This window comes from Manduca sexta, chromosome 24, assembly GCF_014839805.1.
Source record: "Manduca sexta isolate Smith_Timp_Sample1 chromosome 24, JHU_Msex_v1.0, whole genome shotgun sequence".
NCBI lineage: Eukaryota > Metazoa > Arthropoda > Insecta > Lepidoptera > Sphingidae > Manduca > Manduca sexta.
Window position 1 is genome coordinate 12,652,224 of NC_051138.1, and position 27,783 is coordinate 12,680,006.

General features: G+C 36.4%; 1 protein-coding gene across 4 annotated transcripts in view; it reads right to left on the reverse strand.

Moving 5' to 3' along the window:
• The window catches only part of LOC115444119 (CUGBP Elav-like family member 1), a 465,041-nt gene that overhangs the window by 393,922 nt on the left and 43,336 nt on the right, over positions 1 to 27,783 (reverse strand). For 3 of the 4 annotated variants that reach the window (XM_037442236.1, XM_037442234.1, XM_037442239.1), the window contains one exon: positions 11,649 to 11,715. In XM_037442236.1, the coding sequence (XP_037298133.1) occupies positions 11,649 to 11,692 (44 nt within the window). In that variant the 5' untranslated portion in view covers positions 11,693 to 11,715. Of the gene's footprint in view, positions 1 to 11,648; positions 11,734 to 27,783 lie in introns of all 4 variants that reach the window. The other variant, XM_037442235.1, reaches the window with a different exon arrangement.

Sequence of the window (27,783 nt, forward strand, 5' to 3'; positions counted from 1 at the left end):
CAGGCAACTCTCATTGATACGGCCCGAACGTCGACCGCCGTCGCCAAGACAGTCGAATAAAATGTATTTATTAGTTAAAAAATAAGTTAAATAGTGTATACTTATTACTAACATATGAAATGAAACGTTTTTTTCATTGAAAGTTGGAGTATAATTACTTGTACATCGTCTAAAAACACAGGAAGGCTTTTTATTAATAAAAATACAAAAGTTAGTAAGCCGACTAGCCGCGACGCGGTGGAGGTTGTCTAAATTAATGTCGGGCAATTTTACCTTGCTTTCGTCTTGCCACTATTGAGTTCAGACAACGTATCTGTGTAATAAAAACATCTTAGATTGAACCTGCGTGGTACCGCAACCTACGCCGCAGCACATCATGCTGAGTAGTCTACCTACCAGGTCCAACATGAAATTTAAGAGATATTCATTTATTTCAGTTTAAATATAAGTATGTACTTGTTTGGATTTACTTTTATTCTTTTTCTCCAAATGTTTATACCTGTAAGTGTCAAGTGACTTACTAATCTTCTTCTATACTTATAATAAATCTGTAGAGAGGTCAATTCTGTACATGAAATATATTTCCAAAATTACTATCAGGGGGTGATTAGGGATTGATACTGATGCCAAAAATGCAATTAGTAAAATTTTTGTCTGTCTGTCTGTCTGTCTGTCTGTCTGTATAACCGTTATAGAAACAAAAACTACTCGACGGATTTTAACGAAACTTGGTACAATTATTTGTCATACTCCTGTGCTGGTTATAGTATACTTTTCATCACGCTACAATTAATAGGAGCAGAGCAGTGAAGGGAAATGTTGGGAAAACGGGAGAAGTTACTCCATTTTTTAAGCTTCCGTCGCGTGTGCAACCTTAATGGTTAAAGCTATACAGAAATCATGTATGACGGAAATGTTCTCCTTAAAATTATGTAAAAATATCCCACGACAGCATATGTCTATATTTTATGGTTGACTCACAATAACACGTGTAACTCCCGATAGCTTAGCAGTTCGAAGCTTTCTCATTATATTTGCCTACTCTTACGTTTATAACACTCTCAGTCATCCCTAATTAAAAAGTTAACATTATTAAATATTCCATAAAAAAGAATCATAGAAATCGGTATAGAAACACCAAAGTTATACATGAAATACACTAATAATAAGCCATCATGCGTGAATACTGAATCATGCTATAAGGATTATTTTTGTATATATATAAGATCGCGAACGTACAGGCAGACGGCTTGCTTGGCACCTAGAGGCTAGCGAATCACCTAGCGAGTAGCTTCGTAAAACGAACATTCTCGAACGTTCGCGACCGGCTCCATTTTTGAAGTCCGAAATCCACGCAGGCGAAGCTGCGAGCGGAAGCTAGTTTAATATTAAAATAAAAAGCAACACCACCAATCAATACCCAAAACTAGAGGTAATCAATTACCATCACGTGATCTACTCAATATATACCAAAAAAAAATAGTAAACATATAAATAGTAAATATAAATAGTAAACATAACAAAACACCAATCACTACATACAGACTAATCTCATCCAATTATATACCAGACCGGTAAAGCAATAAGGAAACAAATAGCACGGGCACACGTACTGACGACGTAACTTGTCAAAGGCGTCTTGTCGCGACTGCACCCGAGCACAGTGGAGCACCCTTCAAAACTTATTTATGAGTGAACTCTGCAAGGGGACGGTAGTTGTGCAGCGTCGGACGGATAATGATGAGAGAATTTTATTTATTAGAGACCCAGTTGGTGACGTCGGATGGTTCGAGGGATGCGCGCAGTTTGTGTCGCAATAGCTATGATTGTTGAATTGATAGCCTGATTGACGACAGCAAACATGTGTATCTGGTCACGACGAGAACAAATTAAAAAGTTTTGAATAAACAAAAACCATTTGTCTACTAGACGAACTGAGTGATTTCACAATGAATACCGACTGGAGATCCTTAAAAAATGAACAAACCAACGATAGTCCAACACGCATTCACAATATAAGTATACACTAGTGCAAGCACAAATCAAACAATCGAGGGCGGAAATACACTACACCAGGATATCATAACATTTGTAGCATGCATCAGAACAATTTCACTTTTTGCATTCATCAACAACAAAGGTACATTTAACGCGGGACGTAAGACTGCAACTGGATCGATAACCAATCAGCAACGGAGCGGCACGGGCCCGGCAGAATTACCTGGGCCCTGATTAGGTGCCGTATAAGCACTGTTACTGCCGAGACGGCCAATAAACTTTCCCGCCTTCTTGCCTCTTAATATTTTTCCCGATACCCATTAGTTGTGCGGCTTTGGTGTCGTTTGTCTTCTTTGCAACGTTCGTATATCGAAGATCGGTGCTCATTTTTCAAAAAGAAACTTTATGATTGGCTCTTAACGTTGTTTATAAATTGTTTTGCGAAAACCAATGTTTGGGTTTATTGGCTATTATGTGATCAAAGTGAGTCAAATACAAGTGGTGGAGCTATGTAATGCACATATACCTATACTAGCTTTTGCCCGCGGCTCCGCCCGCGTTATAAAGTTTTTCGGGCTAAAGTTTTCCGTTATAAAAGTAGTAGTTTCCCGGGAGCCTATGTTCTTCCTAGGGTCTCAAACTGTCTCCATACCAAATTTTATCCTAATACGTTGGGTAGTTTTTGAGTTTAACACGTTCGGGCAGACCGATGCAGCGGGGGACTTTGTTTTGTGATATATTTTTGTAGAACTTTTTAAGAGGAACAATCCCGTCATACATTATTGTTGCATAACTTTAACCGTTTACGCAGCGCTCGCAACAGAAGCTCTCAAAACTAATAAATTGTCCCCGTTTTTGCATCATGTTTCATTACTGCTCCGCTCCTATTGGTCATAGCGTGACGATATATAACCTATAGCACTCCAGGAACAAAGGGCTATCCAACACAAAAATATTTTTTCAGTTCGAACCGGTAGTTCCTGAGATTAGCGATTACTGCTCCGCTCCTATTGGGCATAGCGTGAGGATATATATAGCCTATAGCATTCCAGGAACAAAGGGCTATCCAACACAAAAAGAATTATTCAGTTCAAACTCTTAGTTTCTGAGATTAGCCATTACTGCTCTGCTCCTATTGGTCATAGCGTGATGATATATAGCCTATAGCACTTCACGAACAAAGGGCTATCCAATACAAAATGATTTTTTAGTTCGAACCGGTAGTTCCTGAGATTAGCCATTACTGCTCTGCTCCTATTGGGTATAGCGTGATGATATATAGCCTATAGCAATCCACGAATAAAGGGCTATCCAACGCAAAAATAATTTTTCAGTTTGGACCGGTAGTTCCTGAGATTAGCCATTACTGCTCCGCTCCTATTGGGTATAGCGTGATGATATATAGCCTATAGTACTCCACGAACAAAAAGCTATCCAACGCAAAAAGAATTTTTCAGTTTGGATCGGTAGTTCCTGAGATTAGCCATTACTGCTCCGCTCCTAATGGGTATAGCGTGATGATATATAGCCTATAGCACTTCACGAACAAAGGTCTATCCAACGCAAAAAGAATTTTTCAGTTCGGACCGGTAGTTCCTGAGATTAGGCATTACTGCTCCGCTCCTATTGGGTATAGCGTGATGATATATAGCATATAGCACTCCACGAACATAGGGCTATCCAACGCAAAAAGAATTTTTCAGTTTGGACGGGTAGTTCCTGAGATTAGCGCGTTCAAACAAACAAACAAACAAACAAACAAACAAACAAACAAACTCTTCAGCTTTATATAATAGTATAGATATGAATACTGTCTTACAGAACCCAACCAACCAACGTAAGCTAGCAGCGCTCTGGTGTATTCTTTACGATAGGTTATGAATTTCTGAGGACCACCCACATCATTCACCATTCTAACTCATATTCTTTCTTTTTAAGAGATACATTATAGTATTTTTGGTTTATGGTGGATGAATATTACGTAACATAAAGACACACTAACACATTCACCTAACTAGATTACAGAAATAACTAGATCTACCAGGCTAATTAACGAAAGTAAAAGCTGGCCATTATCACTTTATTTTAGTATTTTTGCAATTGCAGTCATTCTAATTGAAGGATAGCTTTGATAGCCATAAAGGTAAAAGAGTTAAAAGTCCTCTATTTATCTACACGGCTATCAAAGTTCTCTTTCCAATAGAAACCGTAATTTCAAAAAGATGGAATAGTGCCCCTTCACCTTATCCAATCTTTATATAACACCCCTCCCGCCTCTCTGTTTTAACTACACGTTGAGGTCTATAAGGGCTCGCGAACATTTACTAGCCTTCTCCCACCACCCATTCTAAAAGGGTTCCTTTCCTTCTCTCACGCTTTTCTTCCCCTGATATCGTCTCCCAACTTTCCAGGCTTCTGCAGTGGCTAAGCTGGGGGATTCCGATATCCAATTCGCAGGTTTCCCCCGTTGTAGATTGCAGGATCCGGAACATAAAAAAAAAAATTATATATCCTAATGAATTACTAAGATATATTTAACCGAGGTTAAATCAATCCCCCGATTAATCCGCGGATAGTACTGCATTCAACCGATTCCATTGTTGTTAAATCTACAGTGTTCCAAACTGTACGTGGAAAGAATTAATAGAATCTATTGTTTAGCCGCTTTTTTAAGATTCCCGGCGTCAAATCATTGATATCGGATTCTAAAGAAGACGTAATTCACGTAACAAAGTCTTAATTGTGTCCGTATCTTTACGGCGATACTCTGGTTTGATATAAAGCTGTTTATATCGGTTTTAAGAGAAGGAAAACACGAAATAAACCTTGAATTGAACTTCCATGAACAACACATAGAATTGTAAATCTGCACTAATTGCACGAATTAATTTGTCATTGTGTTGAGAGCTGTTTAATACTGATCACGTGATAGAAAAAGAACATTTAAAAACCCTCGCTTTTATTCCTTTTCAAGATGTTATGAAAGTGAAGTAAATAATTTTAAGATGACATTCCTGAGAGACGAATTCTAATTTCATTAAGCTTTTTATATCATGTTGTTAATTAAAGTGTGAAATTTGGGACAGAAAGGCTCTTTTGCATATTATGAGGCTACAAATTATAAAAGGTTTATGTAAACATGTTCAATAGATATATAATCTTAACCATAATGTTCCAAGACACAGGAGCAAGCGATGATTATTATCATTATTTTTTTATTATCGTCATGGACCAGTATCTGTAATTTTCTTGTATATTTGGTTAAAAGTGAAATAAATAATTATATTTATTTTTCTGGAAAAGTTATCACGCGGTTGAAGTGGCTAACAAATATTTATTAATTAAGTGTCTGTTTCACAAGTTACATGTAAATATTTATTTAATAGCTGTCGTAGATAGTAGATACTCATTTTATTACAGTTTATTTGGGAACTTAGAATGTGAATATCGTATTTGGTCAGCATTTGCACTTACGTGACGAGTAGAATTTACTCAGGAAGTAGTGAAATAAGCCAATAATATACAAAAAAGTCTTCTTGTAAAATTTACATATTCCGCACGTAATATAACAAAGTGTGTTATTATTAATAAATATTAAAATTGAGACTGCATTCGGTGCAGCGAAAAAAAACACCTCCACCCGAGCATTCGTACGGCAACAGCTGTTGTTGTTGATGAATGACCTGCGAGGAGCGGATGATTCGCTTTGCGCTAATTTTTAAGAATGTTGACCTATTTGGTTGCTGTGAAATGGCTAATTGATTATTTGGATTTAGTAATTATGGCTGATTTTCCCATCATGTTTACAATGGTTGCAATTCAGTCACGTTTTATATGGACCCATCTGTTACATTTTATTATTACATTCTACTAATATTACATTTAAAACGCGTAGGTAAATGAAGCCTATTTTTAACTAAAATAGGCATAATTTAAAACTATACAAATTTACTAGATGAAGTTTGGATTTATAAATCATAAGCAACATAATCCAGCCTTAGTCAAAGTTATAACGTAATTATAAATTCGAGTATCAAATAAAGGACATTAGTCACTAAAGGCAATAAAAATAAGGCGACCTAGAAATCCCCTTCCGCCAATCAGCTCATTCAGCTGTTCATATCTCGCAACCTATCCCACACCACATAAACAAGAATAGCACGCACCTCACATGCCCGCACAGGTCGACGCTTGGAAGCGCCGAGCCGCGCGGTCACCTCGCCCGTAAACCGCGCGCTTTACCGCCCCACCGGCCAACCGCTCAGCCCGCGCACGCTTTGTTACCCGCGCGCTGCTCGAGCGCGAACATCTCGCTCGCACCCTTTGACTAATCCACTGACTAACCTATAACGGTATGCAGGTGTAGGGGGAATTATGTAGGTTATTTATTATAACATGTTTAAAATTGACTAATCAGGCATGTTGCTAAGTTGTTGAACTAAAATTGCTCGTTAAAATAAATATATTCTTTTTTCTAGACTTATTAAGGTTCTATTATAGATATCTCTCTTTCTTTTTTACGATATATCATAATATTATAATATTAATATCTGTATCGCAAATTATAATTGAACAGTAATTGTTGATTTTCTTTGATTTAAGCTCGATCAACAAATTTGCTTATTGATACTATAAGTACTGTGACTTCATTCTTACTCGTTAGTTTTTAAATTCTTAGGCTTTGAACGTAGCGTCCGAGTCAGTCTACGGCGTAGCGTGTTTAGTGTATCATGCTACGAGTCTACAATATGCTACGAATTTAAGATGTAGGAAAACTAATAATAATGTAAAAGTCACAAGATAAAAGGAAAGTCAGTAGTATTAATTATTATTAATATAATATCAAATAATGAATCTGGTGACTTTCCCTTGGGTTATGAAATATAATTAAGATTCAATATTTAATACAATAATCCATTAAACATTTTCCCCAGAGATATTATGAGACTTTGTTTTTCTAAGTTCTAAATTGTAAAAAAATCATTTAAATATTATTTTTCTATAATACCTTACGTAAATAAGAGAAACAAAACATTAATAATAATGCTGCAAAGCTTCATTGCATAAAACATAAATCAAACAAAATATAATTAGAATTACATCTCTATACGTGTATAGTGACACAAAAAAGAACCAGATTTTTTTTTTCAAGAACAAATTATTTAATTTCTTACTTTATTATATTTTACCGAACATAACGATGTACCGCCAGAGCACTGAGGTTTAGTGTACGTAATACATTTGTTACACTCAGGAATCATATTCACGACAATATCATTTCTCGAGTCGACGTACCATGAAATACGTCTTGAGTGACTCAGCATAAGGCGGCAACACTCAAAACTGTAAACATGTTGCACAGTGCGTGCTATAAGATATGTTCATGTATATAGCTTTTCCTCGCGGCTCGCTCTGTATTGTAGTCCTTTCTTCGAAATAACATTCTGTGTAGTCAGCGGGCCCTATTCCATCACTGGGGCATATCCGTCTTTTTGCAATTACGGGTGATCTAATTAAAGAACCGTTTTGATAGCCGTATACGTAGATTTATTAAAAGATCCTTTATTTACTCATATCCGTATGAAAGCTGTCCTTTGGTTAGGACGTCTGTAATTGCAAAAAGACGAATTCCATCCTATTCCAAAATAAAAGCAAATACAAATTACAAATTTTGTTTATCAATGTGATAATTTTTGCTCAATTCTATTCATATTTAAATACCTCATTATACAATTTTTTTAATGAATGCGAAACAGCGGAGAGAAAATAGTAGGGCTAATTATTTTTTTTTAAAGTATCTTGTAAAACAAACTGGTAACGTAAGTATAATTACGGCAAAGAAACTCGAGTAAATTTATAAAAATATTTAAAGAAATTACAAGTGATGCGATATAATTAATACAATATTTCAATTTATCAACATTAAACTCAAAAATGACAAAAGAAAATTCATCGATTAATTTTAACTATAGCTCAAAAAAGCACATCTTGCACTCAGGAACAATCATCCAAAACTTGTCCCAGAGGAAACCAACCTCAGCCGTTGTAATATTTTATCCCCACCCTTGCCCAGCCAAATCATGACGGCACCTCTGCAACGATTTGATGATATTGCACTTTGACGGCGGCCCGACTCGGGGATACTTCGAAAAAAAATATGGAGAAACAAGATGGATGACTCGGTTCCACGGACCCTCTTGTAAATACTCGGGACACGACGCGTATCAACTTTTTCATATGGAGCCCGTTACAATGCTTTTATGTTGATTAAACTGTTGCTTTATTATTTTTTTTGTATTGTATATATTTTTTGTGTTAACATACTGACTCCTTGAGTGCGTGCGGCATAGTCGGAGTAAATTTTTGTACTTATTTATGTGTCTACTGTACCTGTATTGTGGTAGTACTTATGTTGCATCAAGCGATATTAAGCTTTATTAGTCTTTGCTGGTTGTAGAGAGTGAGAAACACTTTCATAATTTATAGGAGCAAAATTTAAGAATTTTGAACTTTGAGGAGCCTTACTATTCATGTAACATGAAGGTGCTGATATTATTTTTATTGTGGTATAAAATTATAACATTAAAAACCTCCAGTCACTGCCTTCTGTACTAATGACGCCCGTTTTAACATTTAGGGTCAGTTACGCAAGTTTCAAGTAAATTATTTTTGATATTTATCGTATTATTTATTAAACAGCTAATATAGGTAGTAAGTAATTATTTTGTTACAATTATTTGAGAACATAGATTAGAGTGTGACTTGTATTTGGTCGGCTTATACATTTATGTGACGAGTAGCATTTCCCAGAAGTTGGGAAACAGAGCCCAATACTGTCAAATTTATGACGTATGTACATTTAGCTTTAATAAACATTGCATTACATTGTATACGTACGCCTATTTATCAAACAACGGTCGACCTAACTGCTACTATATTTGAGAGAGGCAAAACAATAAATCTCTACATGATCATTTGCCGAGAATTGTCGCGAAACAATTGTAGATATAATAACATTAGTATAATAATGCATTTCTCCTTCTGCGACAGATTTATAGAAAGAGGAAACCAAAGAAACACCGCTGGAGGTGCTACGGCCCCAGACATGCTTTATTAATGTATATTCATTTACATTTTTACCTCACGAGATACACCTTCGCGAAAAGTGTGTAATACAATGCAATACGTCAGTTATAAAGTTTGAAAACTAATACTCAAGGCAAGAGAAAACGTTACCAAACTGCGTTAAAACAATTCTTCATTGTTGATTCTTTAATAAAACTTCATAACACTTCGTATGATAAAAAGTTACGAGTACCGAAAGTTTGGAGTATTTTCTTCTTTTCTGCAACTGAATGAAGAGCGCATGACGCTCGCTCGATGTCAAGCACAACGATTTATATACATTCTTTTACTGGTGGTGGGATATATTTTTATGCGCCCGAATAGCGACCACCGTACACAAGATTACAACCCGCCATAGTGGCCCACGGTAGTATGTCGCGTTACAGGATCAGCCTATGTATACCCGGCTCTAACAGGCCGGCATAATTGACAACATTTCAAAATGAAAACGTGCCTAAAACAAAAATACCATTTCTTAATTTTTCTACTCTGAGTTCGATTATGATTTTTTAATGTTTTTTTAATACTTAATTTCGAAGAAAAAAAATTAAAAACCGAAAAAGGCTTGATGACGTCACATATACGGTTGAATGAAATAGTTCCTTGGTCCACCTTATTATTTATTTTAAAAGACTAAGACACCGTCTTTTGTCAATATCAAATGTCAATATTACAATAGATACGTCACAACTGTCACTTTCAACGAGAGAGACAGAAACAAAAAACCGGTCACTTCATTTTTTTTTACTGCAAAGCAAAGGTCACTGCGTTTTGAGCCGTATATGTGCCGTAAGGTGGAGCTTACGTCGTTTTAGAATAAAACAAAATTCAAAGTGAAAATCATGAATGAAAATATTTGCATTTCGAAAAAAGAAAAAATATGGGTCTCATCATTTTAGATCTAGTTTCATAAAATATAAACATTTTGGTATGTTGAAAAAATGAAATGTTGTCAATTGTTGCGAGTGCTGAAAGGTAATCATCTCTAGTCAGGCGACATTCTCTTAGACCCCACTCCACTTATCATCAGGTGCAATGGATCAATTTGCCGTGGACGTGTAAAAATACAGTAACAGTAGAGAATAAAACATCGTACAGCATAAATTATATAATTATAATTTTTCATACATTACCTCCATACAAATAATGCAAGATACATACATCTAGACACGCATTCTCTCTCACACACACACACAACTGACGTCCTTAACCCCGAAAGAGTAGGTAAGCCGCATCTAATGCACCCACTTTTCACTATGTATATTTCATCCCATGATGGCGAGCCTATCACCGTATTACAAATTCCAGACATCGGGCTGATACTGACAAGAAACATTCGAATCCGACTCCTCAAAGCGGACGTCTTACCGCGCCACCAAAGCAGTCAAATATAAATGCAACACTTGCCTCTTTATTACAATTATAGCGTATCTATAGACAGTAGATGTTATAATTACGTTTGTACAACACTAAGATGTGCTTACTCAACCGAATCGTTAGTTACTTAAGCGCTTAGATATATTGACATAACCCGAGTTCTCCATTGATAGATTCCATTGTAACAAGTATCTAGTAGTTGTTGATAGTAACATCAATACCGATCGTCTCACTAGGAGCGGACTTCTGAGACTTTGTTCGTGGTATATTTGTATCCGCTCAGAGAACGACCACCGAACAACGAGGTGAAAACCGGCTATAGTTTCCCCCTCGAGGCAATTCTTGTGCTGTCGGTCTTCACATCGAATGCACGCCCATGCACGGAGGGACATTTGCCGCGGCCCTAGGCACACCGTTCAGTGTTATACCACATGGTTATAACTACACATTGAGGCCTGTGAGGGCTCGCGAACATTTCCTGGCTTGCGTCCCTCCGCCCATACTAAGAAGGTCCCTTTCGTTTCCCAAATTTCCTCCAGGGCCCTGCAGTCTCTAAGCCTGGAATCGGTATCCTATTCGCAGATTTCCCGCGATGTTGACGGTGGGGTACGAAAATTAAAAAAATAATAATACCCTGCCATATTGACCCACGTAAGTGTGTCGCGTTCCGATATAAGCCTGTGTACATCCGTTTTCTAACAGATGGGAGTAATTATCTTCTCTAAGCTATCATCTCTATTAGTCAACACTACTCCACTTATCAAGTGCAGTGGGATCAATTTTGTTGAGACCGTAAAAAAACAGCTTACCTACATATAAGTTCAGGATCTCTTCTAAATATGACACTCAACTGGTGACAGGTCTCTCATATATGTGATTCCGCCTCGGTAGCTACCACCATGAATTGTATTTCAGCCGCCAAGTCGCAATGTGAAGTCACAGTTGTATGCCGGTTTGAAGAACATTGCAGCCATTTTAACTACTGGGCATAATAATACTGAACATCTCATCAACCCAATCACCCTGTGTTCGGTAGTCGCTATACGGGCGGATATAAAAATCCTACCACGAGTATTTTTGTCCCAATAATAATATATATTTTGGGATATTATTATTCACTTAATTATATTAAAAAAAAGTTATGTTACCTGTCTGTGCTGACCGCCATAGCCTTGTATTCCTGTATGTCCATCTCGCCAACGTATTGTGAGCAATCTGGAACAGATACATAAACTACATCTCACTATTGGTTTGTTCTCAATATGAAACGTTAATTATACTAATGATATTATTTTTAAACAATTTTTCAAAAATATTATATTATATTGTATTATGGCTTATACTGCCTTTAGTCTTATAATGTGTAACTACTGGACATAATAAGACCTAATATGTCATGTTTCAAGATGATGATGGAGCGTAGTGGAACACCAAACTATACTTGGTAGTGTTTTTCAAATAACCCTGTATAAAATAAATACATTAGAAGTCAGCCAGCTACCCCGCTATCCGCACTAGGTAAGTTCGATGAACTAATGCCTAAATCCTCTTATTAGTATTGGTTTGGGAATTTCTGAAAACGCTCAGTGGCGGATCGATAATATAACATTGGGTTTTTATTATTATTTTTTAACCTTTTACATTGTCGGTTAGTACTTAATGTAACCCATTAATTGATTTGATAACTGCATAGGAGCCAAAGTCAAATGCAAATTTATGGCTTAGCTATTTATAAAAAACTTACAGATTTAACGACATATATATAAATATAAAGGATCGTATATATGAGACGTTAAAAAGATGAACCCTGACACTACCCGAAAAGATCCAATAAGTCAAAAATTGTATCCTCTTTAATATTTAATAATGATGATTCACTGGAAGAAATTTAATTTTACCATAGAATATTTATAATAATTTGTTGTAAAAGTGTTTAATATTAAATTATTTTGTATATCCTATAACTATAATACCAATTATTACGACTATTTATTCCTATACCCACAAAATTAGGTAAAATAAACAGACGGATAAATTTTTGCAAAATTAATTCATAAATAAAAAAACGCAAACGTCCCCCATCACACAGGAGTACGTTCAAACATCGAATCAAATCGCATCCGAACATTACTCGCGTAATGGCACAACGGACAGATTGAGAATTATTAATAACTAAAGCGATTTTCGATATCGGATACGAGACCGGAGCGAGGACGAAATTCGTCGATGATTATGTATTCGAAACACGTCGCCATGCCCTCTCGGCGCGAGGTGGCGAGCGGGGTTCGAAGCGGCGAGGGGGTAGAGGTAACCGGGGTACGACCGGCGGGCAGCGGGACAAATCACGCGCCTGATGTTGGCCACGTTCTAAATGAATATTGACACGCGACTAGCGGTGAGCGAGTTGAATTGATAATCGATTCGTATCGATATAATCGAACGTGTGCTGGCAGGTTTTTTTTTTTTAAGTTTTGGACATGTTACATGTCGGGTTTTGGCGAGGATTGCTGACATGGCGAAGTGACTACACCGGCCTTAATATTCAACAGAATTTTAGTTCCAGTATAATGTGAGAGATGGGAGATGATGAGAGAGATGGTGCATATTATGTTATCGCTCGCCAGAATCATGCAGGTTTTACTGTGTCGCGGGTCCTCAAAATGTTTTTTTGTAATAAGTTTTTCAGCCTGGGCATAGTGACCATTGTTTAGTATGCAACAAAACATCTGCGATATTTTCCAATAATTAGTGGTAAGCCAATTCCAGTAATTAATGTATCGGATATACTTTATTGTTGCGAGTCATAATATAAACACTGAAAGTTAAAATACTTTTTTTTAATGGCGTTCAATAGTGTTTGTTTATCTACCAAAGTCATTTCAATAACAAAAATACAATTATAATGATTTTAATTTACGAAATAAATTATTTATTAGTCGGCTTGAAAAGACATGAAGTTATTGACTTATTTGGTAGCAATTATTCATACATTCGCATTTAGTGAGTCCATGTAGTATAATTAAATTAACTTATTAGAGAAATATCTCAATTATTTATTATTTTCAGAGATAAGTATAATATTGTTTGTTTCCCAAAATATTTAATAAGAAGTATTAATATTTATTTTGAATTTTAAGTTTTAACCAACTGAAATAAAATATTATGCTACGTTTCACTTATCACTTAAAAACATTTCAAACTAATAAAAAATTGACATATTGTACAAAGGTAGATACCTAGCTTTATATCCAATTAGTTTTTGTCTGCGGCTCCATCCGCGTGATAAAGATTTTTCAGTATAAAAAGTAGCCCATAGCACTCAGAAGGAATGCCAGCTTCTTACTAGTGTAAAAAACTTCATAATCGGTTTAGTAGTTCCTGAGAATAGCTTACCTCATATTATGTTAGTACAGATTTAAAATACTCAAAAATATCTCAATAATGCTATAAAAGCTTCTTAAACTCACTCCAAAAGAAGAAGGATCAATGCGAGCTGCTAGGGCTGTATAGGTATGTGACTATAGTAAATACTGCGCTCTTTTTATGTGCAATTTTATTAGTCTATGACGCGTCTATTTGTAAAACGTCATTGGCTCTACCACCATCAGAATATCAGAATAATATTCTTAAACGTCGGAGATATAGCAAGAAATTCCTCTAATTAATGTAGGATTGGCATGATTATTTTTGTATTGGGTTCAATTAAATTCAATAACATAAAACAATTTTGACGAAAAAAATCGACTCTTTAAATCACTATAATCAAAAATAAAATATTAAACTTATATAAAAGTTATTAAGAAATTATTTCAATACAAGAAATGTAATCTTCTTTCCAAGTCATGCTATGTATATGTGCACATTAAATATATATTGGAATCTAATTTAAATTGTGAGCTAAGCCAAGTACGTACACATTAATAAATGAAGTGTCCTTCAGCACAGTTCTGATTTTGTTCACTCTTCCTTCGCTATCCAATCTATCCTTCTTTGGAACGCACTCCCGCTCGAAATCAGGTTGTCCCCAACACGGCTGGCTTTTAAAATGAGAGTTCGTCGATTGTTGCTGGCAGAAGTAGCAGATTCCTCTCATTGACTTATTAGTGTATTTATATATTTATTTATTTTTATATATGTGTGTATTTTTATATCTATATATTTATAATTGCGAGTATGTTGTTATTACATTTGTTTATTATTACTCTTCTTATTTGTTTTTCACTTTCTTTTATTATACACCTACCTCTGTCCTTTCTACACCACCCTAGGTTGAGTGGGAGAGAATGCCCATGGCATTAAGTCCGCCTGTATACCGTGTGTACAAAGTGTTAATAAATAAATAAATAAATAATATGCTTAATGTAAGAGGCGACATGAGGGGTGGCGAACCAAGCATTCGTGCTTACGGGGGCCAAGCGCGGTGCCTGAGAGGACCTAATTTTACGATCTTGCCGCCGAAGCTGTTAAAACTGAGAAATTTTTTATTGGTCCGACCAGAAGCCTCGCGTCGTTTTTCTCGGCTTCACTAGGTGCCTTGCATCAATTAAAACCACCAATGCTTAATGTGCATATCAACGTCATAACCCGATTTGGAATGATGGTATATTGCTTGAGTTTAAATATTTTCTTACTAACCCGTATACAAGGTTTACTTATTTTTTTGGATTGCAATAGTTTTTGGAGTCTTTTTTGTTAAAAAGTTTTAAAGTTACATTGTCATGAAATAAAAAACACTTTAAGAAAGAAGCCATTAATAACTGTTCACTAGTTCCATTTTGAAAATACCTACTTAGCGTCAAAATGGGAATAGCTCTCGAAGGCGCCGCATGTCGAAAGTTGCCACCAGCCAGTCCCATTACTCATTGCAATAAGCAATCATCTAAGAGACCCCTTTTTAATTATGCAAAATCTGTTCCATTCATTAGACCGCCCCCTGTTGTAACCGCCGCCCGCCCCGCCCGCACACCCGCGCACACCTAAGTCGCCATTAACGCGTCGCAAAATTATTTACTGCGGAATTATGAAAAATATATAAGACAGATGACGCTCTATCCGTTTCCATTTCTTTCATACTGTTGTCTGTCTCTTCGTTTATTTCGTGGCGTATTTTAAATGAAACAAGAATGGGACAACCGCGTTTAATTTTTTCATGTAATAAAATGAACGGCGCATGAATAAGTGATTCACTCTTTTGAAATTGCTTAATGAGGATCAAAGCAAATCGTTCACATAAAAGTCCATTAACAGAAGCAGAGTTCACAAGTCTGCATTATTTAAACGTGCATGACACCGCACTGACTGTTCGTCCAAATATAACCGATATTTTCATTTAAACAAATGATAAACGCAAATAATATTTACGTAATAAATTCGTAATAGATTATTTACGTATTATTCACAAACGAGGAACTCCTAAACAATGAATATGCCATATATACTTACAGGCTCATTCGCTCATACATTAATTCATACACTCATTCGCTCATCACAACCAATTGGACGCGTGTTTTTTCCTAATCACCGAATTATCCGGGCAAGAGGTCTACCCGCGACCCCAGAGGTCGCCCCTAACGAATATTTGATGGCCGCCATCTATTTCGGCAACATAATATTCTGCACTCGATGAATAATGATGTTTCGAAACTTATTCTCGCCGCTCCGTCTTGACAGAACGGTATTTATTATTTCGAGTTTTCTTAGGAAAAGTCCGCAATTTTTATCGTTTCAAACTGCTATTTGTATGTAATTTGTACAGTAAGTAATTAATGTGTACAGGCTATAGAAAGGTCAGTTACTAATTTTTAGAATTATTAAATGGCGATTTTCAACAATGTCTGCTTGATTAATAAAATGTAAAATTACACCAATTTTTTAATTCATGCGAATAAAAATCCCAAAATGAATCCAAGGAAAGCTATCATAAATCTATCCGCCTCAACACGTTTCCTATACGTTTTTTAAAACAATATCTCTATCGGTAGAAGAGACCGCCGAAGCTAATCCTAATATTTTATGTGATTATTCAACAAAGTTGGATTTCGGAACTTATAAAATCGATTTCCCGTCTTTAACTTTACGGCGCACGTGCCAATTCGCAAAGGGCCCCCGAACCGTCGCAACTTTGAAAATACCTCTACGTTATTTTAGGAAATTGTTTTTTTACACTCCTGCTTTTTTATGACGATTTTTCTAATGAATGGTTTTGAGCGTGTTATATGTTGAATAAATATTTATTCATTCATATTTTATTCTGGTAATTCCAATATATTCTTTAAAAGCGCACACGCACGCGCGCACACACACACACACACACACGTACTGATCGTAACCCCAAAGGTGTAGGCAGAGGCGCAACTGGTGTACACAGTATTCCCCGTTTGTTTGAAAGACGACCACCCGATCATGTTGTGTTTGCCTGTTTAATATCACTATTTTTTTATTTCTTTTCTCATGATTGAAAACTATGATTGTAAATGTAGGCGAATGCACGCTGTTCGCCGTTATTTAAGTATGAATCTATGTTCTCTTTTATTTCCTATCGCTAATTTTATTTTATGCCGCTCCAGGTTTAGTCGATTGGATATAACTATTGGACTATGTACAAGAAAGACTTGGAAAAAAAAAACAACAAAAGAAGTACTGAACAATTGATGACAAAAAAGAAAGCCCTTAGTTTCTTTCTGCCTTTCTTCTTCGGGTAGTCATCACTTAGGTAGCTAGTGAAAGGCTGGTAGGTTAGCTAGATTAGGGCTCATGTCCTCGCCGGTGAGGATCGCGACGCGTTACCCTTCTATTTCCCCCTACTTGCCAGCCCGAGCTGGTTGCTTCGGTTTGTACTTTGTCTTTTGTATAAATTTTATCCCTAATTTAAGGTGTCCATGGTTATATAAGTCATTTTAATAGTTGTTTAGAAATAATAATTATTCTTATTCTTTGTTTTGACGTATCATAAGTGCAACTTTGTTCGCCTACGTGATAAATAAAGTATTTTTTTTTATTCCGTCCCATGATATTGTTGAAGACAAGCCCAACGAATTTCAGCCTCTCAGATGATATGGGGCAGAAAAATATCATTTTGTCCGACCCGGGGTTCGAACCCGAAACCTTAGAGCGATGCAGTGGTCGTACCACACATTTAATACAACTACGCCACCGAAGCTGTTTCTAATAGCAGTCGTTAAATTACCTCTACACACATACACATATATATATGTAGGTACTACGTACTAGATCTGGCATTTTGTACACTCATTGTGTTCAACTCAACTGTACTGGAATCCGTTCACCAGACTTTAGTATGATTTCAACATTGACAGCATGTTGTTCATCTCATAATATAAGATCTCGAGTCTGATTGTGAACCTGGATGTAAATAAAAAATAAAATAGTTTGTTGTTCATGTGCATAAATAGGTTATAATTATGACGTTTAGGTTGCCATTTTCGATCAGATTTTGATCACATAGTTCATAATATGGACTATAGAATATTCTTATTAATATTCGTGTCTATAGTATATACGTAATAACGCCTCTACATAACCCGATTACCAACACGTCGGTCTGGAATTTTTAGAACAGACCATAACCTATGTTCGTCTATTGTCCCCCTATGGCTGATCATGATAGTGAACTTGGTTTCAATTACACAATAAATATTTATGAAGTCAATAATTGAAGAAGTTAGAGTTAGAAGGAACGAGTACGACTACAGCGCTGAGGTTCTAGGTTCGAATGCCGGGTCGGGCAAAAAAAAAGGTTACAGGGTGTTTCCATATAAAAAAATACTCAGGCGCAGCTCAGAGTAAGGGAGTTGGTGGTGTAATACCCATGTGCTTCGGAAAGTTCTTAAAGTCGTTGGCCTGCGCCTGATCCTCTCCGGTCATGTCAGATTGCCGTCTCACCGGACTATGAGAGTGAAGGAATAGAGAGTGCACTTGTGCATTGCGCACACACATGCGCACTATAATACCTCCTGCGTACCTGGCTGATCTCCGTTGATATTGGCCGGCGTGGTTGAAATTCGGCAAGCATGTATTTTTCTATTTATGAATTATCAAAGGCATGACACATAATAGCACATACAAATAAAGTTGGAGGGTGTGAAGAAAGTACGATCGTTCCGCAACTTAAGAATATTATTATACATAGTAAGCCCCGTTCGGAACTTCCCTCGCGGTAAAGTCTTGCATACGGGCTAAGTAGAGAGCACAATCTAGATCAAGAAATTTTTATTTACCTTACAAGGTATTTAGAAGACGACTTAAATTAATTACGTAATAAGGAAATTAGGGAATTTACGTTTCATAGAAAATTCTCGGTGGCGTAGTTGTATTGTGCGCGCAGTACAACACGGTGAGGACCCAGATTGGATTTCAGCGTTGGGCTAAGTCATATTGGATTTACTGGTCAGTATCAAGTAGGAGTCAGGAATTTGCGCCTACTATGACGATTGGAGCGCTCCCTATCACATCGTGGGACGGAACACACCGACGAAAAATGGGTTCCCTGGTTGCATCTCTGCCTATCCCTTGGGGGAAATCGGGATGGATATCTAGACAGACTAGACAAAGCTAGATTTTATTTTCACCAAAAATCGCTGAAAGAAATATCAAACTACACTTAGTTTCTCAAACCAAACCCCGTGTCTCAAAAACACAGTATGTTATTGTTATTATTGAGATCAAAATATAAAATAATATTCAATATATTTTTTTTAATATCCCATCACATAAAGCTAACGAGCACTCATTTTACTCACAAGTTAAAAAGATTATGTAATCAAAATTAAGCAGAGCGTAAAAAAACATTATTTTCATTCTAAAAACCTAGAGACATAACAAGTTCATTTACCATTTTCATTTATCATTTACCATCAAGGTATTTAACTGTTTTTTCAAACGCAGTAATATCTAACTGCTCATTCAATTCTTTTTCTAATTTGGATCTACATCCACGCAGTATTATTATAAACAACTGTATATTAAGGAACGCAGTTCCACCCGGGCGAAGTCACGAGCAGAATCTAGCACATCATAATATTGTACAAAAAGCAATGCATTCACCCGTGAACAGGAGGCGGAAACACTTTTGGCAGCAACTAACATTTTCCTTAACTTAACAAATCAAAGCAGTCACTTTTTTCGCGAGCCAATGATTTATTTGAACCTTTGCTTCTTTGCATTCGCTTTTATTCGGACTATCTCTACACCCGCCTCTTTAAGCAAAGCTCTTGGGGTGTGTTTACACAAAAAATATAAGCAGATGGTTTTTGTTATTTCGTTTCGGGTTATAATATTTTTGGGAAAATGTCTTGTAGTTTTTGCGTTTGGGCTTATGTTAGAGGATTATCATTAGTACGATCCCATTTTTTTTTAAGAAAGTTATTACTTAACGTATGTATTTAAGTTAACAAACGCTTTAATGTTGATATAATTTTAATGTATTTTTTTCACTAATATGTAGCTATTTAAACCTATTTAATCGAAATCTAGGCCACCTTATGAATCTTATACTTCATTTTATAATACGTTCTGAATACTATTTCCGAACGAAATTACTTCGACACACGGTTGAAATAATTCAAGTGGTGGCAAAATTAAATAAACATTTACTACAATATATAACCGTGAACGCGACTTTACATTACCTTCCTCGTCTTATTCCCTTTTCTGGGCTATATTTCTCGATCCCTGTCGCCGACACAAAAGTGGGCGGGTTGTTAATCTTTTTACGTCGACTGCATTATTTTAGGGTCCACTCACTGTGTTATTTAAGGTGCTTTCGGGTCCGACCTTACAGGATTTGCGAGAGAGGTGAGCACTTACAACGTAAGACCTCTGAGTACATCGTCTTTGCGTCGCCGTCATAAGTCACAAAGGATTTTTATGCTTTCGTGGGACATTGTGTTGGGATTTTTGTTGCTCTAACATCAAGATTTTATGAATAATAATAGTTTGTTTCTCGTTGGTCCGAATAAAAGGTTTATCTGTACACTTTAACGAAGTATACTGATTGATTCCATACTAACCTCGCATTTCGGCAACGACGGCCAATCTCAACCGAGATCAGCGAAGAACGCAGGATATGTTATAGTGCACAAATGTGTGCGCAATACACGAGTGTACTCTCTGTTCCTTCACTCACATAGTCCGGTGAGACGTCAATCCCACATGATAGAGAGATCATGCGCAAGACGTCTTTACGTGCTTTATGAGGCACGTGTGTATCACATCGCCAACTTCTTAACTCCAAGCTTCAACTGAGAAATCTTTGAGATGGAAAACCCAGTCATATTTATTTTGGCCCGACCTAGGATTCGAACCCATGACTTCAGCGCAAAAGATGTAACTACTCGTACCGTGTACAATTACAATTAAGTCACCGAAGTAGTAAAAAAGTATCCTAAATGACAATCGATGAAATGTTCCACCTAGGTGCTAATTTACGTTCAGCTCAGCTCGTCCAGCGGTTTTTGCATTAATTTCGTACAAACATGCAAACATTCGCTTTCATTGTATGAGGAGAAAAAGATTTTTTTTTGTTGTTGTGATAATCAAAGGAAGAAACAAATCATCCCGAGATATCCAGTCAATATCAAAGCAAGGATATGAAACCCCCGATTTTCCGAATTCTGGACTAATGATAATATAAAATAATGAAATCCGGTATTAGGTATCATAAGCGATGCGCGCCTCAAGTATCCACCATCTAAAATCAGATTTCTGACATTGACATTTTCACCTCAGATCTGTGCCTGGCGACTAGTGACCGGTCTTTGACCCCCCATCTTCGGATTCACCTTTTTTATACGTAGCAAATGGTTGCAGCTATAATTAATCAATTATAGTATTTATACCATCCAGAAATTGGAATTACAAAACATAGTATACTGCATTGCGAACTGATGATGGTAAAGTGGCTACAATGCAATTGATGTTAAGCGAAGTGAAGTCCAAAAAAAAGTGCCGACCTACAAAAAATACAGGCATCCCCAGATGGTAATTACGTTAGCTATAATTACCTACAATGTACATTTTACCAACCATAATTACAATCATAACAATAAAACGTTACACGATCGTAACAACCATATATGGCGTACAAGTCAGTGACAATCTCGTGTGCCATGCTACATTCTTTATTGACTTTTAACGATGAAAAATTTAAATAGGTGAAGTGTGTACTGGTCCCAAATGAAACTTTTCCGGGGGAAGAATTCAAAAAATCACCAGCACCGGGTCCAATAAACGTGGGGTGACGTTGATAATAAAAAAGTTGCAAGCCCGCGGTCGTGTCACGTGCGATGGAAAAGGACGGAAACGTTGTAGACAAGGATGCTAGATACAGTCTGAGCATGGAGAAAAGCGAAGCGGTTGATAATTGGTATGATTTCTATTTATTTAAACACACAAAGATCTGCCTTTGTGGCGTAGTTGTACTGCTTGCGCGGCACGGCAGCGCTCTGAAGTCCTGGGTTCGCATTCCGAGTCGGGCAGTGATGTTTGAGATTTTCTGCTCAGTATCAGCCCGAAGTCTGAAATTTGTGACCGAAATGGCGATAGGCTCGCTCACTATCACATCATGGGACGGAATACACTTGCCGAAAAGTAGCTGCCCTGGTTGCGCCTCTGCTTACACCTTCGGGAAATGTGTATATGTGTATGTATGCAATGAACTGCTAAGCATTCTGTCGTGAGTTGACGTGCGTAGTGTTGTGCCACACGGTGCATTGGAGTTCAAAGTTATAGATGGTGCTACTTCTTTATCGGCCGTCGTAGTGCTTACCAACCATAGAGATACTTGCTGGTCTTCTCATGTAATTCTATAAGAAACACAATACAAACATATGTAACATTACATGACCCATCTCAATTCGTTATGACGTAATTTACTTCTTCAACATTTTAAACAAACTGTGTAGCGAGAAAATTAGTTCTATATTCATAATCCCAGTTTTTATACTTTCTGTGAATGACCATGCTAGTCGCTATGACGGGGCATTGCTCACACATAAACAAAGTTTAAAAGTATAATGTGATGTTTTGTTGATATCTATGTATCTGTCTCCTTGATAATAATAAAAAGTTTAAAAAAAAACTACAATGTCATTCGTGCGTGTACTACCACTTCGGCATAACTGCCGCAACTGCCAATAGCAAAACTTAAACCTACGCTAGTCACCGCTCTATATTTAATCAATTCATCGCTCACCGCCACACAATAGTCAAACCGTTAACCAGTTGAAGTGTGAAAAAAATCAACGCAAGTGAATTTCCAACAGTAACATTAGCATAAAGACGCTGGCGAACTGTAATCATTGCTCCGGCACATTGTGAACTGAATACAGATGGGTTATGGAGATTGTACAGAACGCGGCGAGGTGACGCTATTTCGGCACCAATTTCGATATCATTCTGTGTGAGCTTAAACAAAATTGACGTAAGTTTACGTTAGGGGCCTTAACCAAGACGCCTTTTTACAATTATTTACGCTAACGAAAAAAATAATTATGTGTGAGAATAAATGAGAACAATAAGTCCTTCACTTGAATATGTTTCCTATTCATTTATTTCCTATATTTACTTTGCTTCCCTTAACGATAGTAGAAAGTGCTGACTAAGGGAACTGTATAGTAAAAATACTAGGCTCATGTTTAGAATTTCTGACAAATTAAAAACGTGTTTTTATTACGGTGGTAATTATACCAATAATTTGCCGACCATACCATATTTAAATGTAACAGTTCTATACCCGTTAGATCAGAATCAAAGCCTGTTACTTTGGTTATACACAGCCTTTATCTGTGTGTCTGAAATTTCCAAGTCTACCTTTTGAACCGTTGTAGGTAAGTTACAGAATTTTCCACAGACACGGCATTAGCGGAGATAGCCTAGTTGGGATTGAAACGATCTGTTGAGACGAAGGTTCGCAGTTTCTAAACCCAAGGTCATATCAGGTCATCATTTCTAAAAAGTTATGTGTGTATTCTTTGTAAATTATCACTTACTGTGACGGTCAAAGGAACAATCGTGAGGAAACGTGCATACCTGAGAAGTTCTCCATAAGAATTCTCGTAGGTATGTGAAGTCTGAGAAACTGGATTAAGCCATCGTGGTAGACTATGACGTAAACCTTTTCAGTCATATAGGAGTCTTGTGCCCAACAGTGGGACAATTTTTATTACAGGGCTGATGTTATTATTATATCCGCGGCAACATGTTTTAAATTACACTAATGAATGCCGGTTGCCTAAGGATAATTATTAAGACTTTCTCGTTAATATCCTTTAAACTTGTACAACATTAATAGAACAATGGTGTTTATGGTCAAACAGAGACACTACAGTGGGGCGTACCCATACACTCTCAGTTACGAGAAACTGAAACAAACAATCATACATCAAGCCGTATTACTTTTCGCTTTTGTGTTCCGTCCCATGACGTATAATAGGGCGAGCCTATCGCCGTATCGAGCACAAACTCCACGCTCCGTTCTGATTTAACGAGCAGAAAAACCCAATATTACTGCCCCGGGATTCAAATCCAAGTCTTCAAAGCTGTGTCCTACCGTGGATGCAATACAACTACGCCATTAAAATCGAACTAAGTATTAAATATAATATTCATTGTTAAGGCCATGAAATTACATTTCTACATACATATTCCCCGTACACAAAAGGCCAGTTCAACCTATCTGTCCGTACGAAGGACGCGTCACTGTTGGATTGCAAGGAATTATCGTGAACGACGTTTCCAATTAAGGTATATTTATCACAGCTTAGTTTTCGAGCTCCGAAGCCGATATTGCGTGACACCGATGTATTTAATTAAAAATTAGGGGAAGGGGAAGGGGTTTTTAAAATAAATCCCTTGATTGTGGACGAAGCTTTGACTGTGTATATTATCTTTGTGGTGTTTATTCGGTCGAAACGATTCCGGCGTAAAATTATCTTTAACGATGATGTTTCGATTGTAAGACAAAATCATTTTATTTTATTATTCACTTTTTAATCGGTTTGAATGACAAGACGAGCTTGCTGTTCGCCTGATGGTAAACGATACGACCGCACATAAACAGTAGAAACACCATCCAACACCTTAAATTACAGAGTATTATTTGGTATTCCATTGCGCTCGCCTGAGACATGAGGTGTTAAGTCTTAATATGTCCAGTAGTGGCACTGGCTATAATGTGCTACAACTACTTTCTAGTTGTGTCATATTATATTCATACAATTAAATATAGCATCACGCTTATTTTTCCTTTCGGGGATGGACTGAGGTTTTGTCAACCCCACATTTCACCAGGTACGTTGAAGTACCATGTCATAAAAGTCGAGTCTATTGACTTTAACAAAACACTATTCCCGAGCTAATATTGAGCAGGAAAATTCAAAATTTACCTGATCCTAGAATCAAACACGCCATTCCACCACGGCATTACTACAATCACGCTTCCGACTCAGTTAAGTATTACAAATTAATAATTTCAAACATAGTATTATTAAATATCAAAATCCCCACAAAACATCCCCAATAAGCATGTTATTCCATACATAAATAAATGTCTTCTGCTAGAGCAACTTTGTTAACGATTTATTATACCCAAAATCCTTTCACTGTTCCCCGCCACATATTTTGTGTATTGTAAAGGAACTTTTATACCGTAATACTGTAGGGTGGCAGCTAAAAAGGTTGACCAGTCCCTTTGTGGACAAATTCCAATATTAGAGGGCGTAGAAATGAGTTTTTTTCATATCGCCTATTCCATTCTGTTCGGTTTGGTTAATCTGAAATATCAATTTGTTTGACATAGGGTAGCGACGTATTTATAATAATTTTGTATTTTATTTTTATTAATTCAAACCTTGTGTTGTTTGAAATACATTTTTTTTAAACTGATATCACACTTCTTATCTTACTAATAATAAAGTATAAGTTAGTAAAAAGGTTTGGATGTTTGTTAAAAGTAAACGCAGAAATAGCTCAACGGATTTGGATGAAATTTGGCATTCGGAAACACCGTGTTATAAATTAAAAGATACACTACTTTTTATCCTGGTAATTTGCTTCCGTAGGAAATAATGGTATTTTTTTCATCTGTCATTTTAAAAACATTTGTAGCAGGAACGGCTTCTTACGTGAGCAAAGATGCCAATAACACCTGATTCCATAATAATTATTGGTTTCAAAATATGTTTTTTGTGTAAAATTAATGTTATAATTTCTATAGTTCATGACCGATATTAAAAGCCAGTATTTTGAGTTGAAATACAATCGTAATATTTAACAAGAGCAAATATAAAAACGTTAATAAAGACTTTTACAAACTCAATGTCAATCAAGAACAAACGTTGAAACATATTTTAAATGGAAAAATAATTTCACCTTTATGTGTAGAGCAATTTATTTTATGACTTCAATGGGCGATGTTAAATATTATTGTTTTATTTTAAAATTAAAGCCAACATTACTTTCAGCACATTTAGTAAATAAAAAACCCTAGCTAATTTCACTTCAAATATTATCACGTGAAACGAAATAAAAAAAATACACCGAGCGCCGGGAAAGTAAACTCAATATATAATCATTTCTCTTTATATTTTAACATTAAAATAAACAAATGTGTTTGTAAGTTCGTCATTATTATACGCAATAACAGAACAAAGGTCAGCGAATGACTGCTTTTTATTCCAGGGAAATACATGAATCCCGTGGGATTTAAATAAGCAAAATTATATCCATGCCGCCAACTAGTCATTACAATAATTTGCACCTTACACCGTAGTGTAGAATTAAAGAGCTACATAAACCCCCCTATTCATATCTACCCTACAAAAATTCCCGCATGGCCGTTTAAAATTTCCAAAGGCGTATTGATTTCCCGTCCCCTCAGTCTGAAGGGCTGCAGGAAGGGCCGCGTCAATAGTCAATATGTTTAACTATATATAGTTATTATGTTTGTGTAATACGCTCGAGCGTCTTTATGCATTGCGAGGGATAGAATGCTGGCTATTTGGAATAATCTAGGCGCCTGCCAGCGGGATGGTCAAGTCCGTTTGAAAATGGTACTTATGCTAATAATTTTACGTGGTCAGTTAAATCGCCCACGAATATTTTGGTAGGATATATTTTATATCCGCCCGGATAGCGACTACTGTACACGAGGTGTTAAAACAGCCATAGTGGCAAGTGTGTTGTGTTCTGGGATCAGTCTGTTTAAATCCGGTTGTCACAGGCCGGCATAATTATGTCGACTGTTGAGGATAATCATCTATCGTCAGACGACATTCTATTGGATCCCACTCCATTTAACATCAGGTGCAGCTAGTATAAAAAAAAATATATTGTTTTTTTTTTCTCGTTTTTACAAGATATTTTTTTAAATGACGCGTTGTTCGCACATTGTTAAAGACATGTAAAGTATCGAAATAAGATCATTATTCTGAATTCTATTGACTTTGACTTATATTTCTTAATCTACTTCATGATTATAAGATTTTAATCGTCAATAGCTACTCGGTATTCACTTATGAAAGACTTAAAAAATGGAACAACATTTTCATAACGAAATAAAGTTCGGAAAAGAAAACTAATCAATACTTTTTACACAACATAACATACGAAATATAACTATTTAAAAAAAATTAACTCCATTCATGAACGAAACGTCGAAAATAAATACAGTATTAAATAAATTAACCGAGCGAAAAGAAATGAACGGGACTTAATAAACCGAGCAAAGTGCAGACACACAGTTTTACCAAATGCAAAAGCGTTTTGTTTTAATCAACATCGCCATTCAAGATGCTATTGTAAATCGATATGGCATCGTTTATACAACCCCCAATATGCTCCAAACATTTACACAGTGTACTGAAAGCGAACAGTAAGTTAAGAGTACGCTCTGTTGTTAAATCGTTACTAAGAAAATAATTAGTGCAAAAATAATGGAAAAATAAATGGAATAACAATTAACTTTTTGCATCGAAAATATATTTTATTAGCTAGTATAGAAAATATATATTTCCGGAATAAAAGTTGTACGGTACCGTTCTTTAAGGGCGAATTGGTGATTATGTCATTTGGGGTCCGTAATTTAACAAATAAACATACACACTCACGCCATATCTCTCCAGAGGTAGGCACAGGCGCAACTGGTGTACCCAGTTTCAAAACTCAATATTATCGTCCGACCCGGAGATCGAACTCAAGAGCTCGGCACTGCAGTCGTACCATAATACAACTATGCCATTGAGGCATTCAACTAACTTAAATTAAGAA